Consider the following 27,557-nt stretch of genomic DNA (forward strand, 5'->3'; position numbering starts at 1 on the left):
AAGGAGAAAAACATTCCTTAAAACAGAAACAGATCAGTCGCTAAGCCTGTTGGTCGTTGAGGCACCCCCCAAAAATTTCCAATCCTGCACTGCGGGCCCTTTTCCCCAATAGGCCTCCAGCCGCGACACCGGCTCGGAGACAACACACTCCCCGCAGCGCCACCATTTTAAATTCCATTTAAACTAACATTGGTGGATGTAGTGGAATGCACCATAGGGACACATGCCAACAATGGGTCCCAAACCATACCCTTATCCTAAAATGTTCACCTCCCCCGCCAACAAAAACGCCATGGCACGCCAAGGGTAAAACCTCCTCCTTCTTCTTCTGGTAAAAGCTCCTTCTTCTGTGTCCGTTGATCTCCTTCTGACCGCCAAACTGAAGACCACCCCTCCTAAACTGCAACATAAAACCCCACCCAGACATGCCTCCACCAATCACTGAGCCCCCCCAGGCTCCACTATCATTTTTAACCCTTACCTACCCTGTCCCCCCCCCCCTCCTCACCTGGTCATGTCTGCCCTACGCTATTTTTTTTTTATTTTTTTTTTCCCTCCGGGCTTTGCTTTATTCCAACAACTGTCAGAGGGACTATCCAAAGTCCCTCTGATTGTTATTGGAAAAAACTGTATCTGGACCTTTTAGCAGTGGTTTGGTGCTTCAGTTTACATTTTTGTTACATTACCCTACAAGTCAAGTAGACCATGGAGATCCTCAGGAGTGTAGAATCCGCCTGCTCGGGAACCATATTACTTACATCAACATCAATGCTTTAAAGCGGAGTTCCGGCCACAAAATCGACATAACCGATTTTGTGGCCATCCGCTTGCTTTTCCCCACCTGAAACAGAATTGGATAGTTAGGATATTTTTTTTTTTTACTTACCTTGTAATTGTAGAAAGAAATACTCACCTGTCTTCCACTTCCTCCCTCGGCGGCCGCGGCCCGCGCCATCACTTCCGGTTTGCAATGATTCCTGGGAGCTGAACGTCATTGCTCCCAGGAATCAATGCGACGGCACCGGCCCCGCTCGTCACTTCCGTTGCGACGCCGCATTCCTTGCTAAACAGCTTCTGGGCAGGCGCCGCACCGGAAGTGATGAGAGGGGCCGGTGAAGGCGCATTCTGGGAGAAGAAGACGCAGAAGAGGACGCAGAAGAGGATCGCGCTGGCTTCAGCTGCCCACAACAGAGATGGCAACGCTGGAGAAGAAATTTTAAAAGTGAGTATATCTTCTTGCAGGTAAGTGCGAACCGGGACAGATCAGAGGCTAGCCATTGTGGAATGTACTAGCCCTAACTGTTCCCGGGGTATGTTCATTGAAAAAATGTTTTTGTGGCCGGAACTCTGCTTTAAGATAGCAATACCAATAGGATAACCTCAAGGATTCAGCTCTATTTTTCCTACTTTTCTCAACAATTTTATTGAATAAGGCAGAGTGTCAGCATAGTATAATACATAAAATTAGAATTCTGGCAGTAACTAATGAAAGTAATTTATTTCAGTGGAGAAGCTTTTAATGCAATGCTATTGTGGCACTAGAAAGCTTGAAAAAAAGTATACGTTGCTTGAAAACTTAGATGGTAAAAATGTAAATTTGAGGCTTAGTCCGGCGTTCTGCTAATTCAGAGTATGTCAAAATTCTTCCAAGCTGATATGCGTCCTTATTCGTATCTATATTTGACAGTAATGTAATGAGAGCTTTCTGTGACACAGAGTTATGAAAGCAGTGCATTGCTGTCTATCAATATTTACTTAGCGGTGCTGTGGGCCTCAGTCCTGGCGGCTCCTGCACCAGTCTAATTGTGGGTTGACTCATTCACAGTAGGTGGCACTGACATCCTAATATAGGGACACTTTTTAATAATTTACAAACAAAATGACTGCAGCATACTCAAAGGTGATATAATACAATTCTCTGTCTTTCAGTGAGCCCCTTTCTGGATGTTCACTGATCCAGATTGACTCACCAGTCTGTTTCTATTTAAAGCCCTTACGATCAATGTCAGCTTAGCCAGTTTCTGGAAAGCTCAGGTTCTTCTTGCTAGTGGTGGCTCTCTCTGCCCTGGGATACATTTCATCACACCACTCAGCTGTTTTCTACATCCAGCTCCAATGGGGTTGGTGGAGTTTGAAGCTCACACAGGCCTCATAGACTGAAGTAATAATCTTCAGCCAGTACCAGATGGCTCGGGAACTTGTTTTTCTTCAGTCAAATTTTTACTGGTTGCAACCATGAAGAAAAGTCATGAGATTAACCAAATTATTCAGTTTTTTATGTCCTCTTCCATGTATATTCATTTTAATATGTACCATTGACAAGTGTGACACATGTGTATAGATGTGGTATTCTGAAGGGTAGAACTGCTAGCACCATCCTCAACATGATAAAAAGTTCTTTATTTCAAAACAAAACCTGAGCATGTAATCATACATGCAGAGTTGTATAAAGTACTCGAAACCCATACTTGAGTAAAAGTACAAGTGCTCGATCAAAAAGTGACTTGAGTAGAAGTGGAAGTGCTCGATCAAAAAGTGACTTGAGTAGAAATACTAAAGTATTCAACATTTTTTGTACTTAAGTATTGCAAGTAGTTTTTTTAAAAAATTTGCTACTCAAGTACTGAAAGTAAAAGTACCAGTAGTTTTGAAAAAAAAATTGCTACTCAAGTACTGAAAGTAAAAGTACAAGTACTGTGTTATGTAGTTATTAAAGAAAGAAGTCAAAAGTTTGAACATCATATTGTTTTTTATTATTTCAAATGCAGCTTTTATTTATGCATACAGTAGCATTTATTTTCGTATGCGCTGATAATACACATGTTTTGAGCTTCATGAAACCTGCCATCTACTGTTCTGGCAGTGGTAATATTTATAATAGTAACGAGTAACTATGCAGCACAAAAAAAAAATACCGGAGTAGAAGTATTGAAATCATCGAAAAAATGTAGTGAAGTAAAAGTGGAAGTAGGAGAAAAAAATTATACTCTAGGAAAATACAGATACCGCCTTTCGGTACTTAAGTACAGTAGTGAAGTAGTTCTACTTAGTTACTATACATCTCTTCATACATGTCATTAAAGTGGCTACCTTGGAGTATCAACCATGCTACAACTTACAGCAGCCATTTCCAACCAGGGTTCAATGGAACCCTAAGGTTCCTCCAGAGGTTGCTAGGGTCTGCTTGAGCATTGGCTGATTGACCTCCCATCTGATGGTGACTGTATTTTTCTGGGTCCAACACCATTTGGTAGAGCCAGTGGCATGACATTAATGATCTTTTTGAGGTATCTATAAGGGTGCCATTCTGATCACCACCGTAAGGAGGCATTCATCTCTGATCACCAACGGAAGGAACCTTCTTACCTCTAATCTTAGCTGGGATTCCTGAGAACTATTTCAGGGGTTATTCTAGGTAAAACGGTTGAGAAAGGCTGAACTACAACACTTTACATGTATGGTGTTTTATTAAAACACTGTTTCTATTATTTTTAATTATCATTTGCATCCCGATGAATGAGGCTTTTTAGACCCCAAGAATATATAACATGTCACAGAAGCTCCTCAGCTTTATACATTGAAAAATTTAACTTACAGTTTGAAGCTGGCATGTTCATTTTCTCTATTTGAATATCATAAGGTCTTTTAAGACTTCAGAAAGGTCTTTAGTTATACTTTAATGGCCGACACTTGTTGGACCTCCGTAACCAGGGCCGGTGCTAACACTAGGCGAACTAGGCAGCCGCCTATGGCGCACTGCCACCTAGGGTGCAGCCATGGCCAGTGCCACATTCCTCTCCTGTCACCTCTTCATCCCCAGTGGACGTCACCACTAGAGAGGGGGTGTATACAGGAAGGGGGGGTGTAGGGTTAAAGGGGGGCAGTGTGTATAGGAAGGAGGGAGTAGGGTTAAATGGGAGCAGTGTGTATAGGAAGTGGGGTGTAGAGTTAAAGGGGGTGTAGGGTTAAAGGAGGCCAGTGTGTGCAGGAAGGGGGTGTAGCATTAAAGGGGGGCAGTGTGTGCAGGAAGGGGGGTGTAGGTTTAAAGGGGGCAGTATGTATAGAAAGGGGGATGTAGGGTTAAATGGGAGCAGTGTGTAAAAAGGAAAGGGGGTTTAGAGTTAAAGGGGGTGTAGGGTTAAAGGGGGAAGTGTGTGCAGGAAGGGGAGTATAGCATTAAAGGGGAGCAGTGTGTGCAGGAAGGGGGGTGTAACATTAAAGGAGGGCAGTGTGTGCAGGACGGTGGGTGTAGCATTAAAGGGGGCCAGTGTGCGCAGGAAAGGGGTGTAGGGTTAAAGGGGGGCAGTGTGTGCAGGAAGGGGGTGTAGCATTAAAGGGGGGCAGTGTGTGCAGGAAGGGGGGGGTGTAGGTTTAAAGGGGGCAGTATGTATAGAAAAGGGGGTGTAGGGTTAAATGGGAGCAGTGTGTAAAAAGGAAAGGGGGTTTAGAGTTAAAGGGGGTGTAGGGTTAAAGGGGGAAGTGTGTGCAGGAAGGGGAGTATAGCATTAAAGGGGAGCAGTGTGTGCAGGAAAGGGGTGTAGGGTTAAAGGGGGGCAGTGTGTGCAGGAAGGGGGTGTAGCATTAAAGGGGGGCAGTGTGTGCAGGAAGGGGGGGGTGTAGGTTTAAAGGGGGCAGTATGTATAGAAAAGGGGGTGTAGGGTTAAATGGGAGCAGTGTGTAAAAAGGAAAGGGGGTTTAGAGTTAAAGGGGGTGTAGGGTTAAAGGGGGAAGTGTGTGCAGGAAGGGGAGTATAGCATTAAAGGGGAGCAGTGTGTGCAGGAAGGGGGGTGTAACATTAAAGGAGGGCAGTGTGTGCAGGACGGTGGGTGTAGCATTAAAGGGGGCCAGTGTGCGCAGGAAAGGGGTGTAGGGTTAAAGGGGGGCAGTGTGTGCAGGAAGGGGGTGTAGCATTAAAGGGGGGCAGTGTGTGCAGGAAGGGGAGTGTAGCATTAAAGGAGGGCAGTGTGTGCAGGAAGGGGGTGTAGCATTAAAAGGGGGCAGTGTGTGCAGGAAGGGGAGTGTAGCATTAAAGGAGGGCAGTGTGTGCAGGAAGGGGAGTGTAGCATTAAAGGAGGGCAGTGTGTGCAGGACGGGGGTGTAGCATTAAAAGGGGGCAGTGTGTGCAGGAAGGGGAGTGTAGCATTAAAAGGGGCCAGTGTGCACAGGAAAGGGGTGTAGGGTTAAAGGGGGGCAGTGTGTGCAGGAAGGGGAGTGTAGCATTAAAGGGGGGCAGTGTGTGCAGGAAGGGGAGTGTAGCATTAAAGGAGGGCAGTGTGTGCAGGACGGGGGTGTAGTATAATGTGCAGGAAGGGGGGCAACGTGTACAGTTTTTTTTTTTTTGGGGGGGTGCACTTGGCTGGTCTTGCCTAGGGCGCAAAATTGTCTATCACCGGCCCTGTCCGTAACCTACCCACATTTCCTTTCAGTGAGGCTGAGCCTACCTTTTTTTAAAGAAAACCTCCACTGCAACATTTATAGGAGCGCCATGTTGCATGTCCTTGATTTTTGACAAACCATTCTGATGCTCCTTCAAGCTAGGTTATACTGTTGCAGATGCGGGGCAGCATGTAAATCGTATGCTTTCCCGCATCCACAAGCACCCTCAACCAAAACACGCTGCTGTTATGCAAGCGTGCAGGGGTGCCATTAGCTCTTACACATCGGAAAAGGCAGCGCATTTTCGGGTGAATAAAACTTGTGCAGCTGCATTTTGGGAAGGTTCAAAATGCAAATAAAATAGGCTGCTGTACTCGCACAAAAGCAGCATGCATGGAACGCACGAGTGTGAACCTAGCCTTACTATCCTGGCTGGTGGCAGGGAGGTGGCCAAGCTTAATTACAGCAGAGAAAAGTTAGGTCACCAGGCAGGCCTTGCTCTCTGTCAGGGCTGTGTACATCTCAGGACTGCATGAAAAGAAATACAAATGATATGCATTTAACTGTGTATTAAACTGCCAAAAGTTGAGCGTTTATTCAGAAAAAGTTCCATACAGCTGTAGAACTGTTGCTGTGCCTTTAGAGAATCATAAAAGGGCCTTAGCGAAGGAGAGACATTCAGGTCACACGGAATAGGGACCCACGTGTCATCCCATAGAGATAGTTGGGCACAGCTTTAAATAGGAGTGTAAAAGTGCAGGAAGCGGTGTGAGTGTAAAAGGATAATTTGCTGGCTGAACAAACAGGCTCTGCCTGAGGCTTAGCACGGATGAGCTCAAGAACCTTTTTGCTGTCTCCAAGCATCTGTTGTTACATAAATTGTAACAGAAGTAAAGGAAGAGCAGGCCAGGCAATCATTTCTAGTTCTGGTGTGTTCAGTGTGATTATATATAAAATGCATCGAGATATATATGTTTTAGTTTGGGAATCGAATTCTAGATTAGTGAACATGTGGAATACTGTGATAATTCATAGGGGACTGATCACTGAACGGTTTTTATTTTTACCTCTCAGTCTCAGAGCACTGGTCAGATATACAACTAGTTTTCCACTTAGCTTGCATTTTTGTTTTTTATTTGCAAACTTTTGCAGCTTTAATTGGTGAAATAAAGACCTTGCTTTGTGCTCTGGTGTGCAGTCATGTTGGAACAGGAAGGCGCCATCCCAAACTGTTCCCACAAAGTAGGGAGGATGAAATTGTCCAAAATGTCTTGGCATGCTGATGCCTTAAGTGTTGCCTTCACTGGAACTAAGGGGCCAAGCCCAACCCCTGAAAAACAACCCCACACCATACTCCCCCCTCCACCAAATGATTTGGACCAGTGCACAAAGCAAAGATCATAAAGACATGGATGAGCTAGTTTGGGGTGGAGAAACTTGACTGGCCTGCACAGAGTCCTGACCTCAACCAGATAGAAGATCTTGGGGATGAATTGGAACGGAGACTGTGAGCCAGGCCTTCTCGTCCACATCAGTGCCTCACCTCACAAATGTGCTTCTGGAAGAAAGGTCAAACATTCCCATAGACACACTTCTAAATCTTGCCAACAGCCTTCCCAGAAGAGTTGAAGCTGGTATAGCTGCAAAGGGTGGGCCAACTCCATATTGAACCCTACGGACTAAGACTGGAATGCCATTAAAGTTCATGTGCGTGTAAAGGCAGGCGTCCCAATACTTTTGGTAGTGTATCTAGGAACATAGCCACCCTCTCCTGCTGGATTCAGAGATAGACTTCGAACTATGTGGATATCTATGGATTATTTTTGAAATTAGGCACCTTTCACACGGGGTGGAATCTGATTTGCTGAGCATGGGAACTGTCCACTGTTCATCTGCTGATCAGAGCAGAGCAGGCAGGTGACAGGTCTGTGCCTGCTCCATTTCTGCAGGGCAGACACAGACAGAGCCCACTCTGCTCTATGGGCAGCCAGGTGTAAACGGACAGCTTCCGGTCCAATCTGCCTAGACGGAAGGGGAGGCATCCACCCACCAGGGCATAGGGATACATGGACCATTCGATCAGGTCTGCCTGAAAAACTGATAGATGGACCTGATCGTATCGCCCTTGTGAAAGGGGCCTAAAGATATCTTTCAGTGTCACCTTAACCACATTAAGACCGCCCGCCGCACATTTACTGCGGCAAGCTGCCTCTCCTGCGCGAACCGATATAGCCCTACGGCAGTCGCATGCGTGATGCTGGGGGTCGTGCGCTCCCCGCTGACAGAAGAACCGTCAGTTGTTGTAAACACAGCTGACCGTTCTTCTCTCTTCTATATAGGATCACAGGTCTCTGTGATCATTTCACAAGCCCATCCCCCCACAGTTAGAAAACACTCCCCTAGGCTCACATTTAACCCTTTGATCACCCCTAGGTTAACCCATCCCTGTCAATGTCATTATTACAGTAACAGTGCATATTTTTAGCACTGATTACTGTAGTAATGTCACTGGTCTCCCCAAAAGTGTCAAAAATGTCAGTTAGGGGTCTGATCTGTCCGCCGCAATGTTGCAGTCCTGCTAAAAATCGCAGATCGCTGCCATTACTAGTAAAAAAAAAAAAAAATTACATAAATCTTTCCCCTAGTTTGTAGACGCGATATCTTTTGTGCAAACCAATCAAAATATGCTTATTGGGATTTTTTTTTTACCAAAAATATGTAGCAGTATACAAATTGGCCTAAAAGGATGAAAAATTTCGATTTAAAAAATTTTTTTTTTTTGGGAATGTTTTAGGCTCCGTTCACATCTAGGCGTTTTTGGGGAGTTTTTCTGCTCTAGGATCAGCTCTCAAAACGCCCAACAAGACAAATCCTATTCATTTCAATGGCCCCTGTTCACATCTGAGCGTTTTGACGCTGTTTACAAAACGCCCAACGCTCAAAAAAGTACATGAGCTTCTTTTTGGGCAGATTACAGGCGTTTTCCATTGGTATCTATTCAATCAAAAAATGCCTGCACAAAAAACGCCTGAAAATCGTGGTAAAAATCGCTGTAAAATCACGGTAAAAAACGCGCGAAAACGCTACGCTCAGGTGTGAATGTAGCCTTATGGCAGAATGTGAAAAATATATTTTGTTTATTCAGAAATGTCGCTATTTTTTTGTTTATAGCGCAAAAGATAAAAATCACACTGGTGATCAAATATCACCAAAAGAAAGCGCTACTTGTGGGAAAAAAAGGACATCAATTTTATTTTGGTACAGTGTCCTACCACCGCGCAATTGTCTGTTAAAGTAACGCAGTGCAGAATCGCAAAAAAAGACCTGGTCATTAACCTTCCTAGCGGTATTCCCGAGTGTGGTTCGCGGTTAAATTTCACTGCCAAAAGCGGCAACCCCGAGCCACACTCGGGGTACCGCCAGAAGCATCGCTGGATCCTGGTAGAGGGGTTACTTACCTTGTCACCGGGATCCAGCGATGTATCCCAGCGGTGTGCGGCGGATCTTCCTACCGATGCTCTCTGTGCCCCGGCTTCCGTCTCCTGCGACGTGATGCTCACAGTGGGGTGGAACCGGTGGCAAATTCAAAAGTAAAACACACCAAACACACTGATACATTACAAAATAAAATACATTCACATTAGATTGCCCCCCAGTGCCCTTTCCTGCAGTTTTACTGTACTTTTTATGTGTGTATATATATATATATATATATATATATATATATAAACATACATACTTTAACTTATTTATAGTCATTTATTATATTATAATTTATGATTTTGTGTTTCAAACTTTATCATACCCAAGATGTTATAAAGAAGAAAGCACAGTAAAAAAAAAATCATATGTAAATAGTTGGTTTGGGCTGCTCATCCTTAAGAATTACATGCAAAATAATGGTACCGCTTTCAGCACCTAAAATCGGAAAGAATCATACCGCCAGGGAGGTTAAGGCAGCAAATCGCTCCGGTCCAGAAGTGGTTAAACAAGGGCACAGCTAAGACTGATCATTGAGCATTTATGACGTACTTATCTGTTTTGGCAAGATGTCTTCAGATAATGCTTCACCACTTTGCAAAGCAGGTTTGCATTCAAAACCTGAAAAATTACCGAAGATCCGGCGCCAAATGTATTTATGGCCACAGAAAATGAAGGATACACGGTCGCTGCTGCCTAGCTGTAGGTGAAAGCAAACAGTGAAATGATAATGGAATTAGTCAGCGCAGATCTACATTCCCCAATCAGGCAAGAAAGAAATAATCACTAATTATCTACTTGTGCTTAAAATGTGCATTATGCACTTATATATTTTGTTTATATTTTTATATATTTTTTGTTTTTTTTGTGAATGAGTAGATATACATTTGTATATTTTTGTACACATTGTTTGATTTTTGGAATCTCTGTTCTTTTTTTTTTGCACTTTAGCATTTGCACTTTTTGAGAGTGATTGTTTTTACATTGAAATGCACAAATTATTTTACTAGCACTTTATTATGATATACGATAGAAGGTAATAGGATTCATCACATTTTGAGCACAAGTAGATCATTAGTGATTATTTCTTTCTTGTCTGATTGGGGAGTGTAGATCTGCGCTGACCAATCCCATTATCATTGCATTCAACACCTACCTGGCATTATAAAGGCAAGTCGAAAAGACATATTCCCCCCGCAGTTGATCATCATGTTCTGCATGTAGTTCTGCTTTATGGAGGCCTTGAAAGGGCAGCCTTTGAGTGAATGGAAAAGTATATCTTTAAAAAGTCTTTAAAGAGCAGCCATACATAGAATAACTTTCTTTTTCATCTGATACTGAAGATCCAATGAGTTTGCACAGCAATTTTATAATGTCATTGTCACAATAATCATGCGAAAAGTCATTGGAATAGGTTTATGGCCAGTCCCTTACTGGTTTTCTGTGACAGGTAGTTTAGGTGGTTAAAGTGATTGTAAAGTCTCGTGTTTTTTTTTTTTTTTTTTTTTTTAGATTACAAACATGTTATACTTACCTGCTCTGTCCAGTAGTTTTGCACAGAGCAGCCCAGATCCCCCTCTTATCTGGTCCCTCTTCGCTGCTCTTGGCCCCACAGAGCTGCCATTCAGCCCCGTCCCCTCTCTCTCCTGATTGGCTAACTTACATTGATTGAATGCATTAATATCAAAAAACCTTTTCCTTTACAACTCCTTTAACCACTTGTGGACCGGAAGATTTCCCCCCTTAATGACAAGGCCATTTTTTGCGATTCGGCACTGCGTTACTTTTAACGGACAATCGCGCTGTTGTGCGACGCTGTACCTAAATAAAATTGATGTCCTTTTTTTCCCACAAATAGCTCTTTCATTGCAAACAATTTTTGGTTAGAATCAGTTGAAGTAAAAATGAGAGGCAACTTTTTCACTCCAATCTGCAACAATGCATTATTAATATTGAATAACATTAAAATTCTACATCCTAGTAGTCATGGCAATAGTACTAATTACAGAACTTTCCCAGATATGTAAAGCCTGCACAGAGCTTGATATAAAATCTCAGGCATCTTCAGCTCTGGTGACAAATTGAAAGTTGAGATGTAGATTTTTTTTTACAATTTTACAACACTGGGGCCACAGATGTGATTGTAGCAGGCAGATCATCCCATTGGGCTGTTACTTTTCAGATGTTACTGCAGTGACCAGCCTCAGTATCTACTAAGCATAAACAGGTAAGAATCTGTATTGATGTTTACTACAAATCCTATATTACTGGCTCAGATTTTTTTTGTAGCAAAACACTTTTGCTAGAATTTGATGAGTTTGGATTGCAGGCAAAAAACACTCACACACAGTCCAACTGCTATCCATGGCAGGAACTGAACTCTGCAATTCAATGCTGCAAGGCCAAAGTACTAACCATGGGAACTGCTGTTACTATCTATATATAACTAGAAAAATGTATCACTTTGCCTATTCAGGACAAAGTGACAGGTCCTCTTTATTGGCCAATTCCCCCACTAACTGATTCGCTGTCCCTGCCCTATACGCCTTCAGAAGTCTTGAGGTTATTTCCTTCATAGGGTCCTTGTCAGAGGGTTAATGACCTTGTCCCCTCCCCTAAGTAATGGGTTCGGACCTGGTGATTTGCTAACTCAAGCATTCCATCTTGGGGGAAAAACAAAACAATTACGTGCTCCCCCATACCTAGAGGAACACAGCAAAGATGGCTGTGGGTGGTGGGTATGGGGGGGGGGGGGTTATGTTATTTGCACTAAGTAACGCCCTCTTTAACTATGACTGTTCTGTACTTTCACTGAATGCATTCAGTTATGCATATGTCAAATTCCATTTTGTAGTAGGTTATTTCATTCTGCAGAGCATTTTCTTCCCCGTGCCTTAGGTTATGTTACATTTCCAAGACATATAGATATGCATTGCCCTGGACTGGGAGATGATTGAGACAGCTTACACCACATAGTGCAGTGTGCTCAGTTTTCCTTCACCATGCCAAAGTCATCTCACTGAAGCACGTACCCCACCAGTGTGCCGTATGCAGACCTTTTGCTAGCTTTCACCGTCCCCCCATCTAGCACTGCACACGTGCACACGTTGCACATTTGAAATTAACTCATGTTTCAAGATTTTAATCCCACCATCATCAGTTGCCTCGATGGACAGAATTGAAAGATCTGCTTTTAGTATCACCTGTCGCTGCTTTTCCCAATGGTCACTAATCCATGTGCACAGGGTTAAGCCATGAGAACTCGGGCTGCAAATTTTTTCTGATCTGTCTGTATCTGGGGATTTAACCCAGTCAATCCCCGAAGCCCCTTAACAGCTCCTGAGGCGCCATTCATTCTGCAACGTCTGAGCACATTTTTTCGGCACACGGTTTTGAACAGCAGGAAAGACAGACACATGCAGTATTTAGGGCCTACATTGGTTAGAGAATTCTGACCCTAATAAGCAAAGGACTGCCAATTTCTTGTAACTGCACAGACAATCCTCTATGGAGATTTCTTGATGGGGTACTGAGAAGAAAATCCACAGAGGTCGGATATTGGGTCAAGCTAATAAAAAATGTTGATATTGGAAAAAGTGATGATATTGTTTCTGGTGCTGTTGTTTATGTAGCTCAAACTATAATAAAGTATGTGAGTACTTGAGAGTGTATGTATTACAAAACGTACAACTTATTGAATGTGTTGTCAAAATGTGCATATTTATTTGCATTACAGACTTATCACAATGCAGCGTATTTACCATTTGTGGCCCAACACGACCCTACTTAATTAGTTCATATAGGCCTGTGGTCTCCAAACTGTGGCCCTTTGCTTGCCTTTATCCGGCCCCTGTGACACTATTCCTCCAACTGACACCAATGATGGGGCACCATTCCTCCCACTGACACCAATAATTAGTCCCCTAGTTTAGAAATTTTGGAGACGCCTGATATAGGCTGATAAGGTTCTATCTATTGGCCTTCTTACACTAAAACTATTTTTGTTAATTATTCCTATCTGTTCAAGTCTAGGTCCAAGTACCAACTAAAGCAATGAATCTAGGAGGTGCTGATTTTAACTGGTTCTTCTCCAAACAGTGCAGAGGCTACCAATCACACAGGCAACAGTCCATTCCTTCTGGCTGCAATAAACAAGCTAACCTTTCTCATCCTTTTGACTCCAAAGGAACCGTTGAAATAATTTTTAGGTCTCTGGGAACCTCGGATAAAACCAATTCATTGGGGGTCAGTGGAAAGAATGTCCCTTACATTGATGGTCAAAGGCCACCCTTAGAGATAGTTAAAAAAGAAACTATTGATGTCACGCCATTGATTCTTCCAAGTGGTGTTGGTCCTGGAACTATTTGGGCACCATCAAGTGGGAGGTTAATTAGCCACATCTCAAGAAACCCCTAGCAACCTCTGGAGGAACCCTAGTTGAGAACAGTTGGTTTAGGAGATGTTTTATTTAGATTTATTAGTTGTAGAACTTGTAACAGGCGAAGGATTGGGGTGGTATGGGATACTTCAAAAATGCTAACTTGTAACAGGAGGATACATTTCAATAGGTGAAACTTCTTTGAACAGTATTTGAGCCTTAAACAAAGGGGAAGACCAGAACTGAGACCCTTTAAGAGCTGTCTCTGAGTGAGCTACTGCTGGTACCCCAAAAGTAGAACAGCACACAGTCACTAGGACCCTGAAGTGAGGCTTAGTACTCACAATGTCCCATGGCAGCTACACATCTTCCACCCTCCACCAGGCACTCTTCAGTTCTCCAGACCACATCCTTGGGCGCAATTGCTTAGTTAGCTCCAAAGATATTTAGAAATAGGCCCCTCAGCTATGCTATAGCTGGGACCTAAACATCAGCAGACTCCAGCAGAACTGCCCCTGAAGCTGGGGACTTCTACAGCAGGACAAGAACAGGGCTGCTCCAGACCCCATGCTATTTATGTTCCCCCCAGTCACCTACTGGACACACCTCCCAAGGATTGTTTGTAGCACAATAAATATTTAAGCTGCCCATTTGTCTCTTCCAACCCTCTCTGTTCTGGAATCCTCCAGAATGTATGGTGAAGCAATCAAACCTGCAACCTGTGAGATCTAGAGTTGCCCAGATAAATCAATAGCTGCTGCAATGATAACTGTATACAGGAGCCAAAAAATAAGTTTTAGCTATCATCTTAGCAACCTACCTAAGAGGGTGCTACATCAACTGACACAGGGTGATTAATGCTTTTTGCAATTATTATTTTCTCAGATGGCAGGACTCTTTGCAGCATTTTGTTTTCTTCTTTGCAGGGAAGAATGGGAGTGGCTTCAGACCTTGGTTAGTGTGGACGAATCAATCAACAGTGAGCAGGACTCAGACAGCTGCCACAGTCTATTACTGCAGGAACTTAGGAAAGCTGTGAAAGATATTATGGGTCAAATCAACATTCCTCTTGAAGAGGTAACTATCCATGCTGGGAAGAAAATAAAAGAACGTCATCAACTTTTTCAAATATACCTACTTATTGGTGGGTTGCACATATGATCATTTACCTTCATCAACTTTCATGTATAACAAGGACTACCCTTTTGTACACTCTCACTCCTGATTTGGCTTTGTGTTAGGGTCAGACGGAGAAGCCTCGGCGGGTCACATTTGTAACTCGTTTCAATAAAGTTTTACCCGTGGGATTGCATCAGCAATGAGACTTTTATTTCTTCCATGGTTAGATTGCATTGTGGGGTTTTTGAATGAATCCTGTTTAAAAGTCGGCACTTGGGTTCAGAGAAACTAGAGATTTGGGCCTTGAGCAGAGCATTTCTTGAACACAATTCGTGAATACCCTGAAAAATGTGTGTTAATAGTCGAGTCTTGGAGTAAGGAGGCTAAAGCAGGTTAGAATGGATGACCTGAAAAGTAGGTAAACCATAAATACTATATTCCACCAACATCTGTGTAGTAACAGTAAGAGCCGGTTCACATTAGTGCAACTTGTCAGGCGACTTGTCAGCCTGACAAGTCGCGCTCCCTCGCAGTCCATTGACCGCTACAGGACCCGTTCTAATAGGAGCGACTCAAGTCACTCCAACTTAGAAAAAGGGTCCTGTACTATTTCGGGGCGACCTCGGAGCGACTTGCATAGACTTCCATTATGTGAAGTCCCTGCAAGTCGCTCCGAAGTCGTGGTGCAATGTAATGCACAAGTCGCCCCCGAAGTAGTAAGGAGTCGTGTCGCGCTAATGTAAACCGGCACAGGGACATAGAACATAGCCTAGGACACAGAAATGCAGATCAGTCAGTGTATAAAGCTCAGTTCAGGTTTATTTACTCAATGTAAGAAAATGCAAAAAAATGCTCATTGATTATTTTATCCTCTTTGCATGTAGGCTAAAGACTTCCGTCTCTACAGTCAAGAGGTTCTGGAGTTTGGAGGCCAGGTCTCCTTTTTATTGTTGATGCCTCCATCAGATGATGTCTGCACAGCTCCTGGCCAGAACAGCCCTTATACTCCCTACTCAGGATTCCTCACACTGCCCCTGCAAATTTTTGAGCTAGGTAAGGCCCACCATAATCTTGCCGTTTGGTTACCTCTCTGCATATGGCCCCATGGTAGGGCAGCAACAGAAAAAGGAAAAGAGCAAGGAGTCCCAAATGAAGCTAATTCCCTGTTTTGAGCTGCTTAAAAATATGCTTAATAGTTTTTTCTTTATTTAAAGGAATATTTTTGTATTTAGGCTGGCTTAGTTTTGTTTATTTGTTTGATCATTATCACTTTACATTTTTTAATTTATTTTTTTCCACTGTTTCTTTTTTTTTTAAATAATGAGAATAATAAGAAGCCATTTTTGGAACAAGTACAGGTCCAGAATAGTTGACACGTGCTACCATAACCCTCAGGTGCCATTTAAAGTAATTCTACCCTTAAAAATTACAAAAAAAAACGTAATTCTCTTTCTCTGTTGACTCCCATGCATTGAAACCAAATGGCAACATTTTACCAATGTTTTTGTTGAAATTTTGGGGAAATAAAAACTCTTACTGTTGTCGATCCCTAATGATCACCATGTGCCAAGAAAAGGGGTAGACAGACCAAAAAATAGTGGTCTCCAAACTACGTCCCAGGGCCAGATTCGGCCCTTAGCTTGCTTATATCCAGCCCTTGAGCATTATTTCATCCACTGATAAAAAAAAAAAAAATATGTGGCACAATTCCTTCCACTGACACCAATAATATGGCACATTTCCTCCAAATAAAACCAATGATAGGGCACAATTCCCCCCATTGACACCAAATATGGGGCATTGTTTTTTTCCACTGACATCATGATCTTTTCTACTCCCAGTGGCTATAGTCTGGCCCCCAATAGCCTTAAGGACAGTAAACTGGTCCTTAGTTTAGAAAGTGTGGAGATCCCTGCTATAGAAGCATAAATATAAATGTTTATAGCAGTTTGGATATATCTGATTGGCTCCATTGCTGGTGAACCAGAAGGTGATCTTGTGTCTATTGGCAGGCTATAACCATTACTGGTTTCAAAAGGAGGCTGTCTAGACAATGCATAAACATGCACACTTGGTTTTAACATACCATAGTCATCCATCGATCTCAAGTCTATGGCCACTTTCACTTAATGAATCATTTATATTTTGGAAGTTGAATTATAGCCACAAACACCTTGCCAGCCAATACGTGGGACTAGAGCCGTCATGTTGTCTGGTGGCACTGGTTATTCTAAACAGACAACACAAAGACTGTTAAGAACAAAAAGCACAATACATTAGCAGGGGGCCCCAAAATATAATTCACTTAATTGAAAAAATGTACGAACTCAATCCTCCAAATCCCAATTCAAGTAAAATAATACTGTACTTTTTAATGAAGTCAAAGGATTTATAACAAACATTTTGTGGTTGTTGGCATTCACAATACGTTATAGCCTAATGTTAAAATAACAAACATGTGCGTTTTTTTTTTTTTTTTTTCCATAGAACTTATTTATTGTTGTTCTATTGCTCTATAATTAAGCTGTATTTTTTTTCTTCTCTGTCCAGTTCACTTTTTCACATACGATCGTGATTTTATCAGTCAGTTTTGTCAGCTATCTGCCATGTTGGAGCTGGAGTCTCTATTGTCACAGCAAAGTCTTAGGGAGGCCTTCTCTGATGCTGAACTTACAACAGCCAAGCAGCGCCATCAGCAAGTTCAAGACTTTATACAGGTAATGTACCTGTAGATGTAATCTGTGTACTTCAGATGAAATCAAGGCATGGTGTCTATATCAGTATGGCTGGTGGTTAATGCCTGACACACACCCCGTCTCCTTGTTTTTCTGTAGTGTTTGCTGCCCATTCTTAAGCAGTTGCCAGGCATTCAGGTGATACTGCCACCACTTAAATACTTTTTTTTTTTTTCAGCCGAGGTAGGCTTTCTGTTTAAATATCACACTCTGGCGCATCCCCCTTTTTTAAATAGGGCCCATTTGGTGGCAGTACTGCCCGCCAAATATAACAGGTAGAATCACTTTTATAATGTCTCTCACCATGTTAAAGAGGTATTAAAGCTTCTTTTAAAATTATGTTATACTTTTTTAGGTTTTTCACAGAGCAGCTCCGATCCTCTTCTTTTTGGTTCCCCCGCTGGCGCTCCTGGCTAGTCCCTCTCAAGCTTGCTCTGGGGGCACTCGGCAGGAGGGAGAGGCCAGGAGCCCCGGTGGGGAACCTGAGAAGAAGAGAATTGGGCCTACTCTGTGCAAAACCACTACACAGAGCGGGTAAATATACCATGTTTGTTATTTAAACAAAAAAAAAAACAACAACAAGCCTTTAGAATCACTTTAATCTTTGCTGCCTTGAAGAGCTATGTGCTGGAGAATGTTCTTTATCCAACAAACTTCCAGATGTTGAATTCCTGATCCCCGATTTCCTCTGTCATGTAGGGTCCAGTTGAAGGAACAACAGAGCTTGGTGGAGGACCAGGAAATGTGTCTAATAAAGTGAACAAGTGAACTTTCCGGGCATCATAGCCAGTGCCGGGACAAGGTCATCTAGAGCCCAGGGCGAACATGCCAAATTGCGCTCCACTTAGATATATGAGCATTATGTGTTAGAAAAAATCCCATGCCACCCAACAAAAAATTGAGCACCAATCTGCATACTTACTCACTTAAGCATTCCCCCTCCACCCCAGTACAACCCCCCCCCCCCGGCTTAAGTCTCTTCTCCCAGCACAAATCTTTGCCCCCTCCAGCTCAATTCCTCTCTCCATATGCCCCATCGCAAATCCCCCTAAAGCACAAATCCTCTGCCCCTCAAATTTCCCCTCTGAGCACAAATCTTCTTCCCTTCCCCACTCAAAATCCCCCTCCCAGCACAAATTCCCATCCTCCAATCCCCCATCCTGGCACAAATCCCCCCCCTCAAAAAAAAATTCCCCTCCTAGCACAATTCCCCTCCCCCCACCATATTACCTTTTCTAGCAAAAACCCTCCAATTACCCCCTCCTCCCTAAATTTCCCCTTCTAGAACAATTCTTGCCCCGCCACACCCCAAATTCCCCCTTTCAACACAAATCCCCTCCCCCAGATCTCCTCATGCCCCCCCCACCCCCCCACCCCCCCCCCAAACTCGCATGATACCACAGTGCCCAGGGCAGCCGCCCACCCCTTGTACCAGCCCTGATCATAGCTTATGAAGAGAGCGAAGTTTGGCAGCGCAGGTGGCAAAACAGATAAGGATGTTATCTTTTCTGTACAAGGGAACCAAGACAATTGGGTTTTAGGTAGAGCTGGATGCTGGCAAGCCTGTCCTAGTTTGCATTGTATGACTGTGTATTCTGGGAAAGCACAGAACTAGGCATAAAGCACACTCAAAAAACCAATCATGTTTTATCACAATAAAAATATCAGTTGAATATAAAAGTACATTTTCTATTCTTTCTGCAAAGTTCCCCAAATACCTTCTAGTGAAGTCCCTCTAATGAAGCTTCCTGTGATGGTGTGGCAACAATGCTCAACTGCTCCTGAATTCAAGCAGAGTTGCCACTCAAATGTAGACTGTGCCTGCTTGCAATACAGTGGGATAAAAAATGTTGCAGGGGATTGTGGCTATCAGTATTGTCAATACTAATTTAGAAACCTGTAGCTTGTCAATCAGCACCTGACCACGCCTCATTTTTGGCCACTGCTTGCTCTATTGACAGCACTGCCTCTGTTCCTGAAACCCTCCCACTGTGAGCTGCAGTGTCTGGGTGGGGGAGCATGAAAGTCACAAATGGAGGAGGATTTGGCTCAGTCAGGGAAGGTAAAGGCATTTTTTGGTTCCTATGGGGCTTGTATATCATATAGTAATTACATTTGGTATTTGTTTAGACCAGCTTTTTTTAACCTGGGTGCCCAGGCACCCTGGGTTGCCTTCAGATTTCTTCAGGGATGGCTTGGCAAAATACCTAGAAATTGCCCCAAATTTCCCAAAAATGGTCAACAAGCCAGCGCGTGGATGAAGCGTGCCTTTTAGTTACACAAAGCCATGAGTTTACATTGTGCACCATAGGCGTGCACACAGGGTGTGCCACTTGTGCCTGGGCACACCCTAATTACCCTGTGCAGCGCAGATTGTCCTTGCTGCAGGGGACCCCCCCATGCCCCCCCCCCCCCTGCAGTGCTTCTGGCTTTCCTTCTCTCCTGCGGATCATTTCAGGATTGAGAGCGGGGAGGGGGGCCAGTAACTATGTAATTTACCAGCCCTTTCCTTTTTTAAATAAACACAATGAGTAAATGGAACTGATCACTCACTGTGTTCATTCATAACTGAAGCATAGGAAACTGTGTTTCCTATGCTTTAGTTTATGAATGAACAGGAAGCTGCTCAGCACAGAGCACTTCCCATTCATTCACTGTCCAGTGCAGCTGAGGCTTCAGAGAAAGGGACAGGGGGATCACTGTCCTCAGTCCCTATCTTTATCTAAAAAGTGAGAGGGTTTGAGATTTGGGGTGCACACCCTAATGCAATAGGCTCTTCACACCTATGTTGTGCACTATTACTATTATTATTATAACTTTCCAGCCACTGGCATCCTAACAACCAAAGGCGTCATCTGTTGATAAGGTGGTCATTAGGCACCTGTGCCCCCACTACCCCACTCCGTCAGTACAGGGTTCACATTGGCCGAGTGAGGGAGAAGAAAAACACCAGTGTGCTAAAGTGTATTTGCTTTGGAAGAATAAGTCACCTCTAACGTTGGCTGTCCTATATCTGTGGATATTAATGTGACATGTAAAACTATTCGTTTTGGTTTTTACATTTTAGAATGGGGGGTCTCTTGATTTTGCAGAATTTTAAAGGGTGCCTTGAATGAAAAAAGGTTGAGAAACACTGGTTTAGACTCATAAAGGAGCTTTTAGTTGTACTTGTATGAATGTAAAAATGGTTCTTTCTCAGCCTACACTATTGACGGGGATCAGGGCTTTTTTTCTCAGAAAATAGGTACAGGAACTCAACCACGAACCACGAAAAACCCCCTCCCCCACACACACACATACCTTCCAAACCGAATCAAATAGTGGGTGTGGTCAAATTTCACTAACAGTGGGAGGGTTTTAAAGGGGCATTGAATACAAGGAGTGTATTACGTACAGAGTGCAGAGTTTGGGGGGTGGTTGCACACAGAATGCACAGTTCGGAAGTGCGCTACGTACATAGTGCAGGGTTAGGGGGTGCACTCCATATAGAGTGCAGAGTTTAGGGGTGCACTACACACACAATACAGCTGCTTACCTCTGCGTTTCCATCCAGATCTCATTTTCACCCCTCTTCAGCTCTTACCTCTGCATGCAACTCCCTCTCCACTGCCTCATCTTCTCCCCACCTCTTTAAAAGCTCCACTATCTTCCACTTGTCTTACTTTTGTTGCTGTATAAAGCCGAAGAGCTGAAGCACCAAGTCAGGTTTAATACCTGTCTACACACTGTATTTGGCTCCGCTTTTCTCACACTCCGAGATATCATCCAGTGAGTGTGTAGGCATCTACAATGCACCCCAGGCTCTTGCATCTCCTCTGTCCCCATCCTGCATTCAGTGGGAGCCACTCAGAATATCAGATCTGGGGGAGCCGTTGGGAGACAAGCTGTCACTTGTAAACACTGAAGCCGGACTTCTGTGTTTACAAGTGATGGTGGTGAGCAGGAAGCAAAGGACCTGAGCCAAAGGTGGTGGAACTGAGTTCCACCCAGTTCCAGCTGAAAAAAAGCCCTGATCAATAAATCAATAACAATCAAAAAAGTTTAATTATAAGGGAAAGGGAATGGCAGACAGTATGATAAATAAAAATATCCTATTTACTCTTAGCTTTGAAATAAAACCCTGAAAAGTGGTATCCAGTACCTATTATAATACATAAGTTAGTCTGTACATGTAATTAGATAAATAGGTTGGTCTGCCTGGCCTATACATTTGGTAATGTTTGTTAGTCCAGGGTCAGCTTGTAATATTCCATTATCTTCCAGTTTATCGGACATCGGCCTGCCCACAGGTGCCATTAATTCTAACACTGTGATTTCACAAGCCGCACGAGATACACAGTTCAGATTACACAATTCTTTTGTGTGTTTCTTAATGATTGTTAGAACCAGCCAAGGGTGTTTTGCCCACGTTCCCAAACAGCACTTTTGCGGCTCTGCTGGAAAGGAATAGCAAAGCAATCCCCAATGAGTAAGACAAGTTTGCTTGCACACAGCGGGTACGTAGAAGTGGGGATTTAATAAATGCTTTGATAACTGTGTAAGTGCATGGCTGCACCCGCCAACAGGATAAAGACTGGGAGACCTTTCCACCACTAATACAGACCTGACATTGCCAAGTCCCACAGAGGAAGTCGGGGAGATACGTTGTGTATGAAGGCGTGTGTACTGATTCTGCCGGAGCAGACGTCTCCATGCCATTTATTTATCATGGCAGTGTGTCCAGTGGCTAATGGGGCTATTGGTTGGAAGGCAATTGCAGGAGTCGTCTGGTCTGACCAGGCCGTGCTCCTGCGGAGTTGAGTCTGCAGTTTTTGTTCTTCTGCTTTTTTTGCCTTTGATATATTAAGTTACAGAAAAGCATTTTTTTCCTTAAGGGCTGGAAACGGAAACATTTAACATTTGTTTTGTTTTGCAAGATACTCTGAAAATATAGTATTTTCAGCAAAGCTACAATTAATCCTTGGAAGAATATAGTGTTTCATTCTACGGTCTATATCTTCTAAGTGATGAGGTCTTGTTTTTAAAGTAGAGCAATTTTATTCATCAGTATAGCGCCAGCAAATTTCACAGATATATACCAAAGACACAGATTATTCACAGCATTTCTTGCCACCAAAGGAGCTGACAAGCTGACATAACTATCTCAACCATACAGACACTGAGAGGACTACTTATGAAGAATTTGCAAGTTTCTTTCACTGGTTGAATGTAAGGGTCTTTGTACACTGGTTTTCCAGGACGGAGCTGTCAGATCCCCACTTTCCTCTATGGGAGATTGGTTGAAAATGGTCCGCCTGTCCGTTTTCATCTGATCTGATCCTCCAGACGGATGAAAAATAGGGTTTCCATCCGTCCGGATTTCATGGACAGCCGTTTTTGCTGGGACAGTACCGGGAAATAGGAGCCTGTCCCGGGTAATTTAGCCTGGTAATCGGGCTGCCCGTAAATGCCCGGTACGGGCAGCCGGTGCCCTTAAAAAAAATGGTTGCGGGCCGACATATTAACTGCGCATACGCCGTTCCGACGGCTGCCGGGCTTAGGAAAGCTCGTACAAGCTCGGCCGTGCAGGCGCATGAGCAGTTACATAATGGTGACGCACTCGTTCTCAGCAGCGCCTCGCCGGTGTCAGCCGCCACAGCAGAGCAGAGAGTGAAGACACATTCACAGATATAAAGGTAGGTAGGATGAAAGCAACAATCTTATGTGCAAAAATATCTGGTAACATGACATGTGAATAAAGTGTCAAATGTGCTCAGGGGTGACCATACAAAAAATTTAATATGTAAATATAAATAAAGTGCAAGGTGTAAATAAGACTGTACGATAAAACCTAATTATACCAGATAGTATAATTAGGTTTAACGTACTTATTTGTACCTTGCACTTTATTTATATTTACATATTACGATCACCTACCTGGTGGAGATCGAGCTGTAGAGGGGGCTTCTCTTGCACCTCCTGTCCAACACCCCTGGTAGAGATGACAGGCGGTGTGGGGCACAGAGTGGCACAAGGGCCGGTATAGCAAGTGGTGCCTTGACAGGAGACTGATGGCCGTGGATCACCGGATGAGCACCTGGAACTCTGTAATGCTGGATGAGAAGGCAGGAGCGAAGCCGGAACACAAGCCAAGGAGTCCTCAACAGCCGGGCAGCGCGGGTACAGGAACGTGAGATGGAAGCAGTGTCAGGATACAAGCCGAAGTCGATACACAATCTGGCAGCGAGGTACAAAGGCATAAGAATCCAAAGGAGAGTCAAGGGCAAGCCTGCTCAGCACAGGTAAACCAGAAGCAGGTCAGGGCACAGGTAAACAGGAACAAGCTGAAAGACCACTCAGCAATGTGCTCCTGTCACTGCTCAGCTTAAATAGGCCGCTTGGCACCAATGCGCGCGTACACGCACATTTCTCTCTGCACACACAGTAATGTGCCTAGGCATGCGCACCAACTCCTATTTGGGTCCAACTGAACGTCTCTTACAATTACATTGTTTGTATGGTGTGCATTTGACACTTTAGAATTGCAGGGAATTGTGATGAGAATTTTAATCTTTAGGTAGAAGTGGTGCTACTCTGCTACTTTGGCCTTAAATTTGAAATTCCCTTTTCAATTTCCTGTAATTCTCTCTTTATTGAGCAGACCCGATAATCTGATACAAAGTAGGCGGAGAATAATTATGCAGAGTGGGCGGAGCTTCGGGGAAGTGGGTGTGGTAAGTAATTGATAGCTGTGCTGCAAAGTGTCCCTGAAAAAAAAACGGACAGGCAGACCTGAACCTGTGTGAAAACATTCAAAAAAATAAAATAAAATATCAGCACAAGTTCAATGCATCAGCTGCTAGCAATAAAAGGTACACGCGCCTCTCACAAAAATAAACATAAAATGATGGACCTTCTTGTTACCATCACCTGGAACTCATTTTATTATTATTTATGAGCGCTGCAATTCTTATGTTCTTAAAAACATTCAGCCATGAGGTTTGGTTCACACTTGTGCGATGCAGGAACCAGCGCAATTCCAGTGCAGGTTCTCAATTGTAGGCAGTTCATACTGCCCTCTGTGAACCGCTGCAGCTGTCAATGTAAAGTTAATGACACCCCCAAATTGGTTCACAGATCGCAGAACTTTGAATTCAAACAGGAATTGGATCGCATAGGTATGAACACCCATGTGATCTGATTCCAGTGCGGACCAAAAAAAGGGTCCTGCTCCATTTTAGTCCGAATGCGACAAACTGTATGGCTGAACTTGCATCACGCAGACATCGCATTTCATGTGCACAGCAATGAGGTGAAAATCACATGCAGTGTCTGTGATCGCACCAATGTGAAGCCAGCCTGAGAGTTAAAGCGGTTGTAAACCTCTGAAATAAAAAACATATTGTGGTTGGTTTATTAAAACTGGAGAGTACTAAATCTGGTGCAGCTGTGCATAGAAACCAATCAGCTTCCAGGTTTTTTTTTTATCAAAGCTGATTGTAAACGATCACCTTGTAAAACAACCCTTTCCGTTTAAAATAGAAATGAAAGGCAAACATTTGTGTATAGAAATAAAAAAACATTCTAAATACCTTTTTTTCCTTTTTTTACCAGTGATCACACTCCCTCTGTTCTCACCTCCATAAGAGCTGGGGGAGGAGAAGCAGCAACACACTGAGCTTCCCAGTGAATGGTTGTGCAGCGGGGGGGGGGTGATTATTGGAGGAGAGGTCACTGAGTATATATATATACCTATATGCTATAACATAGCTAGAAAACTGACCTCAATGTGTTCTTCTGCTTAGTGTGGTCAGTTTTTATTAGGAAAGCAAGGGGACTGGCAGGAACACCAGGGATTCCACACAATGGAAGCAATACAAGGAGAACAGGATACTTTCTCATAAAAGTACATAGTACAGCAGGCATGTATCAAGAATATGAAATGTATTGGTAATATATTCTTTGGGCTGCAAAGGCAGCTGGATGGAGTTGTATACTTGCCACAGTCGCAATACTTGCAAGTGCACTGGTGCTGGCTTTTAGGGGTTAAACAAGTGATAAGAAAGCAACATAACTCAACCCAGCTGCCTGTCAAAAACCCTCTGAAAAGAGATGCAGCGTGGATTACTCTTCAGAGGACAATGCAGAGGACTTTCAGGAATATAAAGTGTTGGAGTAAACAACTGCTTTCAATGAACAAGCTGAAGTTAAAGCTGATTGGCTACCATGCACAGCTGCACCAGATTTTGAACTCTCTAGTTTAGTAAATCAACCCCATAATGTGTACTTGCCTCTATCCACAGCACCTAGTGTGATTTATGGCTGTTGTCTCCTTCTTCTGCTAACTATAGATGTCACTTTTGACAGTTTATGCTGACACCCTGGAATCCTAGCTGACACCCCTCCCTCCCCCAGGCCCACATCATTGACAGCTTCAGCTGTGCATATTTCCCTATGAGACTGTACAGAGGGGGATGTGTTCATTCCCTCCACTCAGGTCTCAGTTTACACTCTGCTCTTTGCTGTGCAGTGTGTGATGTCAGATCCCCGCACCCTGCCTTCTGAAGCTCAGAAACACTGTCGAACTTCTGCATTTTGACTGTAGAGAAGAGACGGCTGCAGATAAACAGGTACAGCTTATGTAGGAGTATTTGTTTTCTCTCTGTGTATCACCTGAGGCTAGCCACTTCTGTGGATATATATAACGGTTTACAACCACTTTGACATTCTCCATCGAGAAAATAGCCTAACAGTATAGGCCAGTGTTTCTCAGCCAGGGTTTAATGGAACCCTAGGGTTCCTCCTGAACTTGCTAGGTGTTCCTTGAGCAATAGAAATTTTCTGACTCTCAGTTAAAGTATAACTAAAGGCAAAACAGTTTTTTGGGTTTTGGATAAAAGGGAAATGGTTTGGAGCTTCGGAGTCCTTTGGACTCAGCTGATCACAGATCAGGGTAAAGGGCCAATCACAGTGGCCCATTACCACTTGATCAGCTGTATCCAATGACAGCTGATCACAGATGTAAACACAAGCCTGTTATTGGCTTTTCTTTCCTCAGACTGACAGCGTGAGTAGAGAAGAAGCAAGCCGATAACCTGCTTGTGTTAAAGGGACACCGGCACTGATAATCAGGGCACTGTTTATCTGTCTCCTGATTATCAGTGCAGTCTCAACAGTGCCCATCAGTGCTGCCCATCAGTGCCCACCATTGCCTCCTCATTAGTGTCACCTATCAGTGCTACCTATCAGTACCCATCAGTGCCTCCTATTAGTGCCATCTATCTGTGCTGCCTATCATTGCAGCCTTTCAGTGCCGCCTATCAATGCCCATCGGTGCCACCTATCAGTGCCCATCAGTGCCGCCTATCAGTGCAGACTCATCAGTGCAGCCTCATCAGTACCCATCAGTGCCGCCTATCTGTGTCCGTCAGTGCAGCTTCATCAGCGCACATCAGTGAAGGAGAAGAATTACCTGTTTGCAAATTTTTATAACAAAGTTTGAAAATGCTTTTTTTCCCCCAAAATGTTTGGTTTTTTTCATTTATTTAGGAAAAAAAAATACCCAGTGGCGAATAAATACCACCAAAAGGAAGTGAAAAAAATTATAAAAATTCCATTTGGGTGCAGTGTAGCATGACCACGTAATTGTCATTCAAAGTGCAACAGTGCTGAAAGCTGAAAATTGCCCTGGGGAGGAAGGGGGTGAAAGTGCCCAGTGTGGAAGTGGTTAAAGTTGAACCCCAGGCAAACAGCCTAATACACACACACACACACGTGTATATATATATATATATATATATATATATATATATATAAGCGATTTTACCTGCCAAAGGATTTGTATTTTTTTAATGTACAAAGTTCTGCCACTCAGCACAGCCCTGTTTGGCAGTGCAGAATACCTGAATAAAATATATAGAGGGGTGTTGCGCTAGTTGAAGATGTGTAAAATGCCACAGTTAATAATAAATACTCAAATTATAAACCACACAACCAATGTTGTATATGTAGCACCCTCCTAGATAGGTGCTTGGTAGGCAGGCATTTAGCATCAGGCTAAATGTATATGCTCCCTGCTTCTCAGGGAGCAGGATTTATTAGTTAGGCCTGCTCCATGTGTCCAGTGTGTGATTAATTTGGGCTGAGGGAGTGTCCCCACTGTGTCCAATGGGGGGGCACGTTGGACAGTGGAGGAAACCCAGCCAATGACACACAGACTTTGATACTATCCCATGGGTTTGGCACAGAGAGTGATGCATTATGGGATATGATATAAAAGCCAGGGGCACATGAGGTCAGGGGGGTCTTTGGGTGGGAAACCAGGTCTCAAAAGGAGGGTGATGGCTGTCTCCTCTTCTGCAGCAGTGGATGGTGGTCACAGGCGGTCGGCCTGGTGAGCCAGAATGTGTGGCTGAATCTGGAGGTCCAAGAGTAGCTGACTGTTGGAGTTGGGGGCATTGGTGACTCTGGAAAAACAGTGTCCGTGAGTA

The 27,557-nt window shown here is 43.6% G+C and overlaps 1 protein-coding gene across 4 annotated transcripts in view; it reads left to right on the forward strand.

Annotated features, from left to right (window-relative positions):
• The window catches only part of LOC309559025 (ankyrin repeat and fibronectin type-III domain-containing protein 1-like), a 722,127-nt gene that overhangs the window by 675,184 nt on the left and 19,386 nt on the right, over window positions 1-27,557 (forward strand). For all 4 annotated transcript variants that reach the window (XM_082262137.1, XM_082262136.1, XM_082262139.1 and 1 more), the window contains 3 exons: window positions 14,161-14,311; window positions 15,238-15,406; window positions 16,904-17,070. In XM_082262137.1, coding sequence (XP_082118263.1) covers window positions 14,161-14,311; window positions 15,238-15,406; window positions 16,904-17,070 — 487 coding nt within the window. The remainder of the gene's footprint in view (window positions 1-14,160; window positions 14,312-15,237; window positions 15,407-16,903; window positions 17,071-27,557) is intronic.

Source organism: Pelophylax lessonae (genome assembly GCF_965119305.1).
Source record: "Pelophylax lessonae genome assembly, chromosome: 6".
Taxonomy (NCBI): domain Eukaryota; kingdom Metazoa; phylum Chordata; class Amphibia; order Anura; family Ranidae; genus Pelophylax; species Pelophylax lessonae.